Below are 17,327 nucleotides of genomic sequence, written 5' to 3'. Positions count from 1 at the left end.
TCGGGACACGGTGATTACAGTTTCTCTGCCAAGTGCGTCTGCTGCCTATGGATCAACACAAAAATAAAGCCCAAGTATATGAGGATTTTTGCTTAAAACCTTGCTTTTCCAGTCAAACAGCACAAATAGGAATGCAAACTCTTCCATTTTCTGACTCCTGTTTTAAACCGAAACGTGGAGCTCCTTGCATCTCTATCCTTCCATCATGTGGCTTGTTTTATTTCGCCACGTGGCTTGAAAGCTTTCTGCTACACAAGGCAAAATCAGGCTCCAAGCCTGGGAGGAAAACCCACACAAGTCCTTAAAAACGCAGAAAAGTAAATAACTAGGAAAAAAAAAAATAGACAGCGTGCTGCAAAAGGGAGCTCAAGCGGCCGGGGGTGTATCGATCCGACCTTGTGATGGATGTTGACACTAGTGTGGTGTGTGGCTTGGATTTGAAATAGCCAAATGGTTCAATATCGAGATGCTGTGGGGCACCGGTGGGGTGGTCAGAGGGGGGTTCCCGGTGCATGTGGGTGCTCAGGGGGGCTCTGCGGATCCTCAGGTGCCCTGGGAAGTTCGCTTGGGTAGAGGACCAGGGTGTCTTTTCCCATCCCCTTCCCCAATTCAGCTTTTCCTGCCTCTCTCCTTTCAAATCGCAGGGTTGGCGCACTCCCGATCCCCTCTTCTGGGTCCTCCCCTCCCTCCCAGACAAGCCCATCCCCACCTCGACCTGCCCCAGAGGGAAACCAAAGCATTCGCCTGTCCCACAAAATCCCCAAATCCTCATTTCACTCATCCTGCGAGTCGAGTTGAACCCTTCGGTGACCCTTCCACCTCGCTCGGTGCCGGGGGAATGGTGGGGGCGGATCTCCTCCCCTGTGCCCAGCCCTGGCCTGCAGCATGCCCCGCCTGCCACCCCTTCTCCCAATGCCAAGACCTTGCTAGCAAAGCCTGGGCATGCCTGCTGATAGGGGATTTTTATTTTCCTGCTCTGAAGACGAGCGAAGGAAGAAGCTGGGGACGAGTTTTGGGTCCTGCTGGCACCCCATGGTGCTAATACCCCCTCCAAGTCAAAGTCATCTTGGGGTGAATGAGGTTGGAGCATCTGGGACCAGATGGATGTTTCCCTGCTCTTGCCAGTGTTTCGAGGCAGGATGAAGCTTTTCCAGACTTTATATGGATTATTTCCCCCTCTGGGATGAAGCGGTCTGGAGAAGATCATCGGCGCACGGTATTTCACGCTGCTGGGGCTTTGGGAGCCAGGATGTCCTCCAGCTTAGTCTCAGGGCAAACAAGAGCCAAACCAAAATCTTTTTGACCTTTGGCTAAAGATGCAGAGAAGACAGACCAAAGAGTCTGAGCGTTTGCGATGTGAAGTCTTAAACAAGGAATTCACCCCGGCGCCAGCCCTTGTTTCCTTATCCTGGTGCCCTGGGGAGCACGTGCCAGGATTTCTCCCTCTTTAACTATTATCCAGCTGGAAAGAAATGGAGATACAGCTGGAGCTGCTGCTGTCCCCACCGTCTTCAATTATTTTTTCCTTGAACAGGAAACAAAAGAAACACAAAAAGGGACAGGAGCAGCAGGGACAGAAGATGCAGGGTCTGGTCATGGTGAGGAAGACCTGCCAAATCCTGGCAGGAAGGGGGATTTCATATGGAGCGGGGAGCTGGGAACGATGCTTTTTCAGCCATGTGCAGGTCTACAGACCAAACTTGGTCTGTTCAAGGTCTTGTTTAAGATCTGGGGGTTAAGGAAGCCGTGGTGGCCCATGGGGTCATGGGTGGCTGCCGCGATGCGAAGCTCATCCCCGCGTCCGTGATGTCCCCCAGAGGGGTGACAGCCTGTGCTCCCATGGTCTTGTCCTCCGTGAGCGTGATGGATTCAACCACTGTGAGAAAGGAAAAGAACTGGAGCACAAAAGCTGCTCAGTCGTGTTCTTTCACCCAGAAATAGGCTTGTGTGATAGCCATGGCCATGCCAGCAAGTCCTGAGAGTACCGAAGGGTCAATGTTTTTGTGGGTTTTGGAAACCACACAAAGTTTGCTGCTCTACGTACCGTTCACCTTCATCTTCGGGGAACAAGGAGGTGGCCAGAGATGCAAACCTCTTCCTTCCCAAAGGCTGCTGAGAAATGCAGGCTGATTCCCAACAAGTTTCTTGCAGGAAAATAACATTCCACTGTTCGTTCAAGCAAACAAAATTAAAAGAAGAGGTCCCTCTTTGGCGGGTACCTTTTCTTTTCTTATTAATTTCACCGACTGATAAAAATCCCTGCAGTTTCAAAGTCAAATCAAGCCTCTTCCAAACTCCAGGTTTTACAGAAGGCACTCACTGAATGGGCAGAGATCGTAGGGTCTGCGTTTTATAAACATTTTATAACTACAAACACCAGGTGCATCTAGAAAATGGAAGGAATAGGGGCAGGATCCCAACCCTTCCCTCGTGCAGGGTTTGTCCAGGCTATTTTCTCCCACTGACCTCAAAGGATGGGGGTTTTACTATTTGCCTGTTAGTTCTCCTTCGAACCAAGGGCACCGGAGGAAATCGCGGGCTGTTATCCGGTGCCCATTCTTTCTCTCTTAATTTTCTCCCATCACAAGCTCTATTACTTCATTCTTACTTAAAACCCCTTAAATGGCCCTAAAAAGCTCTTCTTGTCCTTTTTATTACCCCAACTCAGAGGCACTAATGCGATGAGGTGGGCGGCCTTGAAAGAGGAGACCCACCACCTGTTCCTTCCCACCATCTGAAACCATTCCCGTGTTTCATAAAAAATATATATGTATCTCTCTAAGTGCTGGAGCACTGATCTAAAGGAGTATGAGGTTTCCTCTTCCACCTTGTCAGACTAGACTAGAATCTGCAACTAAGGAGCACCAGGAGAACAAATCCCCACCCCCAGGTTCCCCGTTGAGATGTTTTGCTCATGTCCCCGAATTACGTGCAGGAAACAGGCAAACACTGTTTTGCGAGGCTGAGCTAAAGCCCGAGCAGATGCTGAGAATAAATTCAGAAATCCAGTGGCCACGTCCCCGATTCAAAGAAACTGGATACATCGAGGAGAACATAATTTGTTTGCTTAATGAAAGTAAATTAGATGAACGGGTGATAAACCCACGTTTGATGGCTGGTTCTGCAGAGCTTTCCTCCGCTGGCTTTCGCCACCGGAAGCCGGTGGGTATAAAAGGGATAATTTTGTTGAACCATCCTCTGTTATTAAGCCTTTAGCAAATATTCTGCCTAAGTGTGTTTCCTCCCTGCAAACTCTCTCGTTGGCTGGAAGATGGTTGATAACCCAGGGTCTGCCAGCTGGGCCCTGCTCTTGGGCTCAGCAACGACGCGCACAGAGCTCCTGCCAGCACGTTGCCAGGAGCTGAAGAGGTACTGAATGAGCCAAAAGCTGAACAGCTAAAGGGTCTTTTTAATTAGCAACGAGAGCCGTGAAGGCAAGGTCTGACCTCCCGACGCAGCGCGCTCTGCAATTCGCGTCCTGCTTAAAGGTTTTCTCGGTTGAGTTGGTAAAACTGATGAAGACTCCGGGTTGGGGGTCTTCACGCCTTGCAAATGCCCAATCGATTCTCGATTGCGTGTCTCAGGGACAGTTAATTTCTGTTATGGATAGGCTTTAAATTAAAGCCCTCACCGTCCTCTTCTCTTCTTCTAGAGCCTGTAGCTCTCCCATCTGCTGGAACATGGCCCAGGAGCAATCGCGATCATCTGTTTCGAGTTGTCATCGACTTGGAAGCTGGTGATACTGCATTTAGGTGGATTGCCATCTTCTTTTTGCACCTTACATTTATTATAATTAGTGATTTTAATAGATAAGGTATGTGACGGTAGCCTGCCTGTTTCGAGCTGGTCTGGTTTTGCCCTCCAACCTCCTCCCCACCTCTGATGACTTGATGGCTTCTTCCTTACCTTCTTGTACCCAGGATGCTGCCACTTCCCAGGCTGAGTTGTTTGAGGGCACCTCCAAGGACCAGCCTCCCGAATCACGATCCTTTTTATCCTGCACAGACCCCAGCATCGGCTTCAGGCAGGGACATCTCAGCGTCTGGCACGGAAGAGCAACCACGCGTCCTCCACAGCCCCCCAAACCCACTCACTTCTTACCTCTCTCTGCTTTGGGGCTGTTCAGAAATTTGGAGAGCTCTCTTCAGGGGAAGGGTACCATCAACAGGGTTCTGCTTATCAGAGACCTCCAAAAGGGGAAATATTAGAGAGAAACCTTCGGAGGGATTTAAGTGCAGCCGGGGCCCAGGCTGCTGAGCCTCAGCCTGTTTGGATGTCTACAGCTCTGAGAGGAAGAGAACAGTATTTATTTTCTTTAGAAAGCACTTGAGAGATTATCATTTGAAAGAGCTTACATGCATGGAAGGTATTATTGCCATTATTTGATTACCATCCGGGTCTCTCCCGCAGCCGCCCATGATGAAACCCTTTGTCCTGCCTTTCGGAACAACCTGAGATGCAGCATTAGCTATAAACATCCCTGAAGGATCCCTGATTTTTTTTTTTCCCTATACTGAATCACCTCTTGGAAATTTCCTCCTTTGTCTCCCAATCAGGCGCAGCAAACAAAATTAGCTTGGTAATTGATGAGGCCCTGAGCAACCTGATCTAGTTGGAGATATCCCTGTTCCTTGCAGGGGGGTTGGACTAGATGACCTTTGAAGGTCCCTTCCGGCCCTAACCATTCTATGATTCTATGATTCTATGATTTTCCACCGGTTTTGGCTGTGCTTTTTCCATCTTGATGTCACCAGTGACGAGTGCGACTGCAGTTGACCAAACAGCCAATAAAAGAGAATCTCCTCTGCTGAACCGGGACCGTTGGACTAATTTTGTTCGCGGAGGAACTTGGCTGGAAAATGCTTAGGAAATGTTGATTTATTTTACTTTTTTATCGTTTCCTGGTTCATTAAGAATAATAATCCGACCCTGGCCAGGGATCCCTTCATTACTGATTTCCTGGACAGGTCTTGCAAAACAGCTTTTGCATTTCTCTGTGAGCAGAGATTTCCTGGGCTGTACGAGCTGTGCCCATCTCTCTCTTCTCAGGTCTCGGTTCAAGCTGAAGAGGTATGTTTGCAACATGCACACGAGTTAAACAGGCTTATTTTCACTTCTTTTGGCTAAAATGGCAGCCACTACAGCTCAGGCCTCCAGTTATGGTACTTTTTTCCTGGAAGAAAGGCACCTCTTCTCCCCAGTCACCTTTCCAAGGGGTGTCTTCTTTATTGACGAACTTAACTATTCTGAAATAAAAAATGATCACTAAGGCGAGCAGCAGCAGAGGGGAAATATCTACACACCTCTACGGAGGGCTCCTGGCCCCAGCTGGAGGGAAGAAATAACGTGGGAATTAAGAAACATGGGAGCCAGTTGGGAGGGCGGCAGGGCAGATGGGGGCAGCCGGAGGTTCGAACGCCTGGCTTGAAACATCCGCCTTCTCCTTCCCAAGGAGTTTGGTACAAAACCAGCGGTGGACTAGGCAGATCCTTCTCTCTCCTGCCTGGGCTTTCTCCGCTGACGGCTGTTTGCTCAGCCCTTGTCTTGGATCAAAGCTCTTCCCATCTCTGAGCTCCAGTTTGACTTTCTTACTAACCACGAGTGCTGCGCGCTGCCGAGCCCCCGAGGAGGTCCGGGGCAGGCAGCCCCAGCTATATGCCAGGCAGCAGATTCCAACATCTCTTTGATGTCACGCTCTTTGGTGATGCTCTTCCTGGTGGAAACGCTATTTGCCTTGGCCCATTGTCCATTATGGCAGCGGGACACGCGGCCAGCTGTGTCCAAAGACACAGAGCAGGGCTGAGATGCTCCCCTGAATGCCAAAAAAGCCAAGTGATGGGTCAGCTGAAGCAGGGGGTGCAGGTTTTTGAGTCGCCCTAGCAGGGTCTGTCAGCGGCCGGTGCTGGTGAAGAGCCACCTACGAGCAGCCAAACACCATTTTCCCCTTCTCCCCCATCTCTTTGGCTTGGGCTGAAGCTCCAAGCTCCAGCCAAACCCCAGAAGTGAATGCCATACATTCCCTCATAATGCTAAAGTACCTGGGACTCAGCAGAAGTCAATGGGAAAGTCTGATGGCCAGAGTCCCTTGGAGACAAGGCTGAGCTTGAACAAGAAGCAGTCAGTGACGGGGAAGAGATGGGAAGCCTAACGAGGTGCCTCATCGCCTTTGCTTCTATTACATTGATTGCTGAGAAATAAAAATAAACCCATCCCTGCTCCATTAAGTTATTAGAGAGATGGGAATCGCTGCAAGACGGTCACATAATAGCAGAGAAGAGTTTCCACAAGAGCCCCAGCACAGACACGAGCTGACCCTGCTTTGTCCTGGTGCTTAATGTATCACTCAGACGAGCATGGTGCTGTCAGGCTTCCAGAGGTTTGCTCGCTCCCGGAGCCCCTGGGAATAGCCCACACGAGCAATTTGTGCAGAACTAAGGAGTAACGGCTTCTTTCTAAAGATGAATCACCTTCTGTGCATGCTGGGATGCATGTGGCTGACCTTAATAGGCTGGTCCTTGCTGGTGTTCCCTGATACGGTCAGCAGGTTCAGCAATGGTCCCTCCTCCCACTTTTTTAGGAGGCACAGACTGTTTTGGCAGGACGTCATCAGTCCCCCACGCACTGATTTTGGGATAGCATCCCCTTTGGGATAGCAGCAGTGCCATGGAGAGCTTTGAGAAGCCCACAGGAGAGATCCAGGAAAGGGGCCATCATGGCGATGACTTCTCACTGGGGCTCCACCCAAGGAGAAGGGCTGTTCCATCGTTGTTTAGGCTTGAACGTGTCATTTTGCTCTGCCAGAAACAAATCTCCGTGGCCTTGTGTGTCTTATCCCTGACCTAGGGAGGTCACAGCCTCAGGTCCTGCCTTCATTCCACCAGCAACGTCAGCCAGGATGTTCACTCCTTGGCCACCGGCACTTGCTTCTTGGAGTCATTTCTCCCCATTTAGTGCAGGTGAAGAGGGAAGAGTCATATATAAAGAATAACACTTTGCTTCTCTTTACAGTCCCCAGTTTCAAAGGGTTGTGAGGGTCCTACGCAAGAGGCTCAGGCAGTAAAAGGGCTGGAGTTTCCAGAAGGTTGCCCCTGAAGAAGCCAGTTGGCCCTGTTTCTCCTTAGCTGGCATCCCAGCCAAATTGGCTTTGAACTACCTCACACTGTCAAGCTCCTCTTCCAGTGATTTGCTCCTTGCCAAGACCCTGTGGGGCTCAGCGGAGTGGAGCGATCCCGCTTCTGCAGAAATGAGAAGTAATTTACCCCGGGGAAAAATGACTCATTCTTTCTGGTGGAGGACACTGGCTGGGTCGGGCTGCAGGCAGCCTGCCTCACCAACCGCTGCCAGCTCCAGCCGCCTTCCAATTGCTTGGCATCACCCATCTCCCGCCTGGAGAAAGCTGCTGGGCAAGTTGCTGAGCTCACTGCCAGCCCCAAAACACACACGGTTGGGTTGGCGTCCCCCACCCACCTGGCCTGGTCCTCCGGTGTGTCCCCTCCAGGCATGAGGTAAACTGAATTATAAAGCCTTTGAGGAGATGCTGTTACGCAGCGTAGGGCTGCAGAATAGGGATGCAGGGGGATGAACGAGCTCAGCGGGCGCTAGATCAGCCACCGCCACCATCACCTGGAGCTCCCTGGAGTCACAGCCTTTCCTTTGGGAACCACCGACGTAGGTATTCCTGAAATGTCTGTTAAACATCGGGGCTGTCACGGCACAACCCAGCTCCTGACTCCCTGGGTCACCGCAGGGTGACGAGAAGCAAGTCGCAGACCAAGTAACACACTTAGCAAGTCAACACTAACGCGTCTTCGTTGCCCATCCCAAACCTCCTTTTTCTCCCTCGATATCATCAGGGTCATCTTTTGGGCAGCAAGCCAATATCCCGCACGGACAGCAGGAGCTGTGAAAGGGCCACCACTGCTTCCGAAATCCTGAGAAACTAAACCGTAATAGCATCTCCCACCGATACTGCCAGTAAAGCTTCGGAAGCAATCGGGATTTCAGACAGAGCTAAAGGCTGGGGAGGGATGGGGACTCAGGAAAACCTGGGGTAGGCAACACCTTCCATATAAGCATGTGGAGTAACTCAGGGATAACCGACTGCCATCGCATACGGATCTCAGCACCCATCTATTTCTGCTTTACTAACCCAGAGAGACCTCCAAGAGATGCTCAGAAACCAGGTGCACCAAATCCAGCATCGCCTACGGCGGTTCATAACCGGTTAATCCCATCTCTGCTCGAGAACCAGCAAGGAACGGGATTTGTTCGTCTCATGTGGAGATCTGTAGGAGGAAACACGGTTATCGCCTCCTGCGTTCCCAGGGGGTTTGTACTGTTCCACAGACAAAAAGGCTTCACGCTGGAGCTACATGGAGTAAGTGTTTTATCCCTCACAGGGTCAATGACGCGCTAATGGCTCGGCTGAGGAGGAAGGAGACCTGCTGGGGCTCGGCCAAAAGATTTGCAGGAAGAGAAAGTCAAACCACCTCCAGGATAAGTTAAATTTAGACATACCTAAGAGAGGGGAGATTTGACTAAATCACCACTCAGCTCCAGAACAAAGAGGGAGGTCTGCCAAAAGCTGGCTCCAGGACAGCCAAAAAGTGATGGTGCACCTCCCTGTGGTGGAAAGACCATCCCGCATGGCCTTGGGTGCGAAGAGAAGAGCTTAGAACATTCCAACAGCTTTACAAGATGCCTATTTGTGGGCGACAAGAGCTGCGTGTCTTCCTGGGTGCTCCAGGTACTGTGGGCGACGGACGGAGGGGTGGTGGATGGGGATGGGTGGTGGACTGGGTAATGCCCAGCGCAAGCGGTGGTGGCATTGGGGAGGCACTGGAAGCCCAAGCAGCTGCTGCAGGGAGCGGTTAGAGAGCTGCACCTCTCTCTCGTAACCACCTAAAATCCAGCAAAATCCATTCCAAACCTCCGATGGCAGCAGTGAGGATGCCCAAGGGTGAAGGCATCTAAACCAGAGAGATGTACCCGCAGCGATGTCCAAGGGGCAGAGCCAGGATGAAGCTCATCTTGCCAAAATCCATCATTTCTCTGCTCCGGGTCTCTGATTTCCAACCAGGGTGCACCAGGCTGGTGAGACATGCAGCGATCCTGGCGCAGACCAGAGGCAGCACTTATGGTCCGATCCTGAAGCACAGACAAGGAAAAAAAGCATCCAGCCCCCAAACTTGCCAAAATTCAGCTTTTTCACTCCCCTCTAGCCCCTGGCAGGCCAAGTTTAAGCTAAAAGTGGACTGAGATCGATGCGAGAGCAGCACTGGCATGACAGGTGGTGGGGTCAGCTCAGCACCAAGCTCAGTGCTGTTCATATCTTCTTAAGAGTCCTGAAAAAGGAGGATTTGGAAGAGAATTGTGGCAGCGGCATGAGAAAACTGGGAGATGGGGCCACCTGTGTTTTGGCGGGGTGACGAAGGTCGCTGCGGGTTTTACCGGCGCTCCGAAGCTGTATTGGCTGCCAGCACGTACGTGATGCCGATGAAGGTCCAAAATTTTGGGCAAAGATCCGGGCAGGCCTTTTAAATAGGGAAAAAATGGATATTTCAATAATCACGCTGGGATGCAGCAAGAGCCTGGACAAAGCTTGATCTGGAATGAAGTAGAAAAAGACGAATTTTTAAGATTTGCCCTCAAAGCCAGCCAAGGGCACAGCCTGGCCCTCCTTACCCCAGCAGAGACCGTCACGCTCCGGGGCCACCTCGAGCAATGCCAGGAGACAGCCGGGCAGCTTTATGGATGCTCATTCCTCATGTACTAACAAGAAATCTTCATTTCTACACTTGCCACGGGGAGTTTCCAGGCTGCCAGCTCCTTCCTTTCACCAAAGACGACACAGTTTCTGCGTCTCCATAATTATTTACACGTGGGCTGTATTTATTGGCAATTAAATGGTTCAGCAGCTCCGAGACATTCGTCTCCTCTAAACATGTTGTCTGCCAGATTGCTTCCTGCTGGCAATCCCTGCGGGCTGGGAAATTTTGCCGGGGCTGAGTGTGCATCAGAGGGAGCAGCTGGCAGAGCCCCCCCCCCTCCCCTGCCGAGTCACCGCGCTCCGCTCGCCCTCGGAAAAATACTGCTGTAACACAGCCTGGCGTTCGGCAACTGGGAGCCAACAGGAGGGGATGGTGTTTGCTTGGAGCGCGTTTGCATCCCGGTGGATCCGAGCCCTGGGATGTGAGAGAGGTGGCAGGGATGGTGTGTGCAGCATCCCGGGGAAACCGCCTGGGAAAAATGCACTGAGCTGGGAAACATGCAGCAATTTGGCAAAACTTGCAGTGGGGAAGTCAAAAAAAAAAAATAATGCAGTGATCTGGGAAAACGTGCTAGAAAATCCTAGAAAAATCTGCGGTTGTCCCGCTAAAACATGCGGTGAACCTGGCAGAGCATGCGGTGGGCTGGAGAAACGGGTAGCAAGCCCAGTAACGGGCAGCAAACACACAGTGGCTCTGGCAAGACATGGAATAACCCCGGTAAAACACACAGGAGCCCCAGCAAAATACGCACCAATCCCAGTAAAATACATGGCAGCTTGATAAAACGTGTCGTGGCTTTTGTAAAATACCCAATAACCATGATAAAACATGCAGCAGCCCTGGTAAAACATGCAATAGCCATGATAAAACATGCAATAGCCATGATAAAACATGCAGTAGCCATGATAAAACATGCAGTAGCCCTGGTAAAACATGGAGCAGCCCCAGTAAAACATGTAATAGCCCTGGTAAAGCATGTAATAGCCCTGGTAAAACATGTAATAGCCATGGTAAAACATGCAATAGCCCTATAAAACATGCAATAGCCTTGGTAAAACATGCATCAGCCCTGGTGAAACATGCAATAGCCATGATAAAACATGTAATAGCCATGGTAAAACATGTAATAGCCCCGGTAAAACATGCAATAGCCCTCATAAAACATGCAATAGCCACGATAAAACATGTAATAGCCATGATAAAACATGCAATAGCCTTGGTAAAACATGCATCAGCCCTGGTAAAACATGCAGCAGCCCTGGTAAAACATGCAATAGCCATGGTAAAATGTGTAATAGCCATGGTAAAACATGCAATAGCCCCAGTAAAACATGCAATAGCCCTGGTAAAACATGTAATAGCCATGGTAAAACATGTAATAGCCCTGGTAAAACATGCAATAGCCCTATAAAACATGTAATAGCCATGGTAAAACGTGTAATAGCCATGGTAAAACATGTAATAGCCCTGGTAAAACATGCAATAGCCCTATAAGACATGTAATAGCCATGGTAAAACATGTAATAGCCCCGGTAAAACATGCAATAGCCCTATAAAACATGTAATAGCCCTGGTAAAACATGCAATAGCCCTATAAAACATGTAATAGCCATGGTAAAACATGTAATAGCCATGGTAAAACGTGCAATAGCCATGGTAAAACGTGCAATAGCCATGGTAAAACATGTAATAGCCCTGGTAAAACATGCAATAGCCCTCATAAAACATGTAATAGCCATGGTAAAACGTGTAATAGCCATGGTAAAACATGTAATAGCCCTGGTAAAACATCCAATAGCCCTATAAAACATGCAATAGCCCTGGTAAAACATGCAATAGCCATGATAAAACATGTAATAGCCCTGGTAAAATATGCAATAGCCCTGGTAAAACATGCAGCAGCCCCGGTAAAACACGCCGTGGCACACGCAATGCCCTGCACGGCGTGCAGCAGCCCGGGCTGGGTGCAGGGCGTTGGGGTAGCAGGACCCATCGCCCACGAGTTGTTCATGCGACCGGCAACGCGGCGCTTCGTGCCTTCACCATCGCCTCCAAAATCCCCGAGGGAAAATAAACGGAGCTTTAGGTGCAGCGAAACCCACTGGCGCCGGCACTCATCCGGGCTGCGGTCTCACCGGGAGCCTCGGGAGCACGACGGCCCTTTTCCCACCGTTCCTTCACTGTTATTCTTTTTAACAGCCAGTGAGGCCATGGGTGCACCCCGAAGTTGTTCGCTGAACGGGGCTCTAACATAACGCCGGCGCTGGCAGGGCCGAGGAGGTTTGGAGGGATGGAACAAAATCACCTTCCTGCCCATCTTTTAACAAGATGGGAAAACCCCGGAGTTAAGATCAGCAGAGCCTCTCTCGCCCTCCACGTGCCATTGCCCCTACAAAATGCTTCCCAGGGCACTGTGAACACCCCGGGCAGGAACGCTGGGCACCCCTGGGTGCCAGGGGTGCTTTGGTTCTGTGTTGTAGAAGGGCCAGGCAGGGCATGTGCTGCATGTGTTAAGCAAAAAAAGAATAGAATGGAATAGAACAGAATAGAATAGAGAATAAAATATGGAATAGAAAATAGAATAAAATAGAAAATAGATTAAAAAGTAGAATATAGAATCGAATCGAATCCAATAGAATAGAATGCGGAATCTAGAATCTAGAATACAGAATACAGAATAGACTAGAAAGTAGAATATAGAATAAACAGAATATAGAATAAATATAGAATATAGAATATAGAATAAAGTAGAATATAGAATATAGAATAGACTAGAAAGTAGAATATAGAATATAGAATAAACATAGAATATAGAATAAATATAGAATATAGAATAAAGTAGAATATAGAATATAGAATATAGAATATAGAATATAGAATAGAAAGTAGAAGAATATAGAATAGAATAGAAAGAATATAGAAGAGGATAGAACATAGAATAGAATATAGAATAGATAGTTCAGAGGGACCTACAAGGTGGAATAAAACTGCTGGAGTGTCTCCATATAGCCCGGCACGCTGCTACAGGGAATGCAGGAGAATGGCAGGGTCAGGGCTAGGATTGATCCACACGAAATTAGGAAAAGCAAAAGGAAAAATTGCGGTGCCAAAACCTCAAGTTGTTTATTTGGGGAAGTTTGGGACATTCAGTACAGTCTTGAGGCTCAATAAAATCTAGTAATTCAAGAGAAAAGATTACCTTTTTATTCTGCGGGGTAATTGCAAGCGCGGAGACAGAAAGGTGGAAGAAGGAGCTACCGAACTGGAACAAATGTTAAAAAATGGTTTGATTAGACCAAAACAGTTTCTAACTTGATGGTTTCCTCCTCACTTGTACTGGAGCTGCTCAGAAATCCCAGAGGAGGGCTGGGTCCTGCTCGGTGTCTGTCACCTCTGGAATTTCCTCCTGATTTATTCCACACTGGAGAAACACCTGAGAAAAGAAAAAAAAAAGAAGTTATACAGGTTTTTTTTTTTCTTTCTTTCTACTTGGCCAAAAGCTTTCTCAGGAAATTGTATTATTGGCCACGGATAAAATGAAGTACTGCTAATGGTGACCTAGTTGATTTTTCATTGAATTGCTGAATTGCAGCAAGGAGATAAGGAAATCAAAGCCCAGTCGCCCCAATCAAGTAAGAGAAACAAGGTTTAGAGGAACAGGAAAAAATAATGCCCCACTTCAGCTTTTGGGAGACCTTCCCACGCTGCACACAATTTTGCCAGGTGTGGGACAAACTTCTGCCCAAGCTATGAGGTGTTGCCTGCATTGAAACCCTCCTTATGGGAGGGGGTCCGAGGAGGTGGGAGCCATTAGCTTTTATTTAAAGAGGAAAAGGTGATCCATGATATCCAGGGAAGGAGTAGGAGACAGCCAAAGAGAAGCAAAATCCTTCTGCGTGCAATAAATTAGATTAAGGGGACAAGAGACAAAAAATTTAATAGAGGGAAGAGAAGCTGCAGCAGACAAACAAACAAGCGGCACAAACCTCTACAACTACTGAGAAATAAACATTTAATTAAAAACCCAATCGCTAAACAAGCAGGAAACGTTCCCTCAGCTCCACGGAAGCAAAGTGAAGTCTGAACAGCTTATTCCTAGTTAGAGAGACCCGAATTAAAATTTTGTATGTCTGTTTTGTCAAAATTTCAATTCATTAAAACTCAGGCCATCCCACCATCGGCGTCTGTTTTACGGAATGAAAATCAGATTCCCAGCTGGTACCTGGTGCCTTTGGCTGGAGAACAAGACGGATCTGCAGCTTGTCCACCAAACATTCCTGCGTCGTCACCGAAATCACTGGGACAGAAACTTTGCAGGTTTCAGCCTGGGCACGAGAGCAGAGCCCGTTTCTGACCCGTTTCTCATACTGGGTGGGTGGCTGCAGAGCCCGGGATGCAGCCGGGAGCCGAAGCCCACGGATGCGCCGGCCGGTGCTCTCGTACTCAGCCACCATCCTGTTCTCAGAGGTAAAAATCACTCAACTCAAGCGGCACTTGGCTGCCGACTTCGGCAGAGCGAGCCGGTGGTTCCACCGGGACAGCTCACGGATACATTAAATCTATTAAAGTTACCCAAAGCCGTGCCCTAGGTGGGACTTTTCATCCCACCGCTTTGAGTTTGCTTGGATGCGGCTCCACGCCTTCCTTCCAGGCAATTTCACAAATCCTAAAGAAAACACCTTAATTTTCCTTCCCCCTTTTTGAGAGACTAATCCCAGGAAACCACCCGCTCCCCACAGCACCTGTAATCCATCCCTCCTGCTTTCCATCAACTCCGGCACCTCTTCTGCTGCCGACTGCCACCTTCCATCCAACCGCCCGTGTCGGCAACCGGCTCCGATGCCATCCCTTCTCCGCTCGATACCGCTGCTCTGGCACTGATGCCACAAACTATTCAAGGCAGGAGCTGCCTCTTTGTCACACTTCGACGCCGTGGCTCAGCGCGAGGGGCGGAAGGCTTCTCCAAGAATTCAAATAAACGCCGGCATGGAAGGAAAAGTACCAAGCGACACACTAATTCACATAAAAACTTTATTAGAAACGAGGACGCAGCCTCCCAGGAACAAAAATACGCCATCTCCCAACTTCTTACAATGTAATGGTCACCATTAAATACCAGTAGCTACAAAAACGGTGTGTACACCTACAAAAGAAGGAGAACTAACCCTCAAACGGCCGTTGTTTCCAACATGGCTGGAGAAAGTATTTTTCCAGGGCGGTTTGCACGCACGCGGGCACGCAGCGGCTCACCGAGGCCGCGAGCTGGCACGCTGGCACGCTGCGGGTGGAGGGGGTTTTGTTGCTTTTTTGTCCTACCAGCCAGGACGGGTTTTGATCTGATCAGAAGTCTGTATGGCTTTAATTCTGAGAGAGAAAAGAGCAAACTGTTATGGCTTGATATCGCATCCGATACGTTACGCTGGGTAAATAGCCGGTACTTTCAAATCTTAAAATCCCACAAAAGTGAGTGTTATCACTAGTTTTACTTCAATGGTAAATAATAATAACTAATAATAATAATAAAAGAGGTACTAGTGCTGCCACAGAAAGAGACCAGCCTCATTCAACCACCGACAGATGAGAAAATAAAGGATAAACAGGTTTTATAAAAGCCTCTTCTCTACTCATACCCAAAAAACTACCTCCTGTCTAATCTCAGACCAGTTTTAACAGCGTCAATTTTTAGCACGTCAGCCGCGACATTAAGTCACGGCTTGTGATTCAGCCACGTACTACGTAGTGCAAAACACACGCACCAAAAAGAGGAAAAATACTTAAAAACATATCCATTTCTCAGTTTCCTTACGGATGTTCTCCATGTCGTGCTGTAAAAAAATAATTTAAAGCAAAACAGACATAGAAAAGCTATTGTGCTCAAGTCAGCGGCGTATGTACACGTTAAAATCGGAGCTACAAAAAGTACTCTAGTAGCAAAGGCAATACGTAATATTTTACATCAAGAGTGTCTGAAAAGTATAAAATTGGGAAATAATGCATAGGAGAGCGCGTTTCGCAGGCCCTGCAGCCACGCGCACGAGCAAATCCTTGCGGCGTAAGCAGAATTTACACCGGATCCCGAGACAAGCCACTCATTGCCTACAGAACTCGCTGGTTATGTTGGGAAGGGGGTAGGCAAAGAGGGAGAAATCCAGGATATATTTTATTAACAGCTCTTTTATCAGCCGGCGTTGGGTGTTGCACAGGTAGTAATGGAGCGTTTCTGCCGTCACGGGCTTGTACCACGACTGCCGCTCGGGGAAGCGGACGAAGGAGGGCGACCGGACCCGCTGGAGGACGTAGTCGGCGTCGGCGTTCAGCCGCTCGTAGGAGCCGATGAAGTCGTACCTCACGGCGCAGGGCTGGCACAGGTTGTAGATGGGCATCCAGTGCTCGTTCATCCTCTCCGCCTCCTCGTCCAGCAGGTACCGGAGAAACTCGGAGAAGGTCACGTCGTCGCCGGCCGAATTCCCCCCGTTCTTCCGGTACCGCCTGACGATCTCCACCCCGTACTTCTGCTGGTACTCCTTGATCTCCCCAAATTTGTTCCTGTAGGCCGACAGCAGCCTCTCCATGGGGTTCCGCACGAAGATGAACTTGTAGTAGTTCTTCAGGCGGTAGCTGATCTCGTCCGGCTTCATGTCCCCCAGGAACACCAGGTCGCTCTTGTGGTCCATCTTCAGCTTGACGTCGACGCTCTCCAGCGCCCCGTCCAGCACCTTCAGGATGCGCTTCCAGTTGGAGCAGGCCACCTTGGGCACGTAGCAGTACAAGAAGCGGTACTTGTCGCTGACCAGGAGGTGCCGGAGGACCGTCCGCCGCTGCCCGGCTGGCAGCTCCCAGATGCTGCGGGGCATGGCCGGCTGCCCGCAGACGGCGCGGATGGTGCGGTTGCGGATGTCCCGCAGCACCTCGGACTCCAGCTCGCCGGGATCCTCCCCGCCGCCGCCTCCGCCCCGCCGGGAGAGCCCCCCCGCCACCGGGTGCAGCGGCGGCGGCTTCACCTCGGCCAGGATGCCCTTCTCGATCATCAGCAGCAGCCCGCTGGACGCCAGGATGACGCCGAACATCAGCATGGAGGGCAGCAGCACCGTGCCGCCCCCCGCGCCCCGCGGGCGGGACCGGCTGCGGCCCGAGGCGGCCGCCCGCCGCCCGTCGGCGGGGAACGGGGCCCGGGGCAGCATGGCCTGGCGGAGCGGGCGGGCCGCCGCCTCAGCCGCCGCGCCGCATGCCGGGCACCGAGGGGGCTTCCCGGCGGCGGCCGGCCCGGGCTCCCGGCGCCCTCGGGGTGCCACGCAGACGGATGCGGAGTGCGGCGGCGGCCGGCAGTGACGGCCGCGGAGGGCGGGCCGCGGGCCGCGGGGGGGCGGCGGCTGGTTCGCGGCGGCTCCGCCCCGGCGCGCCGCTCGCCGCCTTCCCGACGGGGCGGCGGGCGGTGCCGGGACCGGGGATGGGGATGGGGACGGGGGGCCGGGCCGCTTCCCCCGCCTTGCCCCGGGGCCCGGCCCCCTCGGGCGGCTCCGTGGGCGCAGCGGAGCCCGATCCCGCAGCCGCGGGGGT

General features: G+C 50.7%; 2 protein-coding genes across 2 annotated transcripts in view; both read right to left on the bottom strand.

The window, feature by feature from the left end:
* The window catches only part of LOC104371082 (protein-L-isoaspartate(D-aspartate) O-methyltransferase), a 28,092-nt gene extending 25,570 nt beyond the window's left edge, over positions 1 to 2,522 (bottom strand). Inside the window, exon 1 of the mRNA XM_086613035.1 lies at positions 2,515 to 2,522. The gene's annotated coding sequence lies outside the window, so the exon portion shown is untranslated. The remainder of the gene's footprint in view (positions 1 to 2,514) is intronic.
* A 13,337-nt stretch (positions 2,523 to 15,859) lies between these two features.
* On the bottom strand, positions 15,860 to 16,951 carry CHST14 (carbohydrate sulfotransferase 14). Its single transcript, XM_086613927.1, has one exon. It carries the CDS (start codon positions 16,949 to 16,951, stop codon positions 15,860 to 15,862), a length of 1,092 nt encoding a protein of 363 aa, XP_086470053.1.
* Between the last annotated feature and the right edge of the window lie 376 nt (positions 16,952 to 17,327).

The sequence above is a fragment of the Tauraco erythrolophus genome, chromosome 6, assembly GCF_009769465.1.
Source record: "Tauraco erythrolophus isolate bTauEry1 chromosome 6, bTauEry1.pri, whole genome shotgun sequence".
NCBI classification, from domain to species: Eukaryota; Metazoa; Chordata; class Aves; order Musophagiformes; family Musophagidae; genus Tauraco; species Tauraco erythrolophus.
This window is presented reverse-complemented; position numbering and strand designations above follow the sequence as displayed.

What these genes read in the sequence shown, in the direction of transcription:
- CHST14 (XM_086613927.1), bottom strand. Translation starts at nt 16,951, where the DNA reads ATGCTGCCCCGGGCCCCGTTCCCCGCCGACGGGCGGCGGGCGGCCGCC.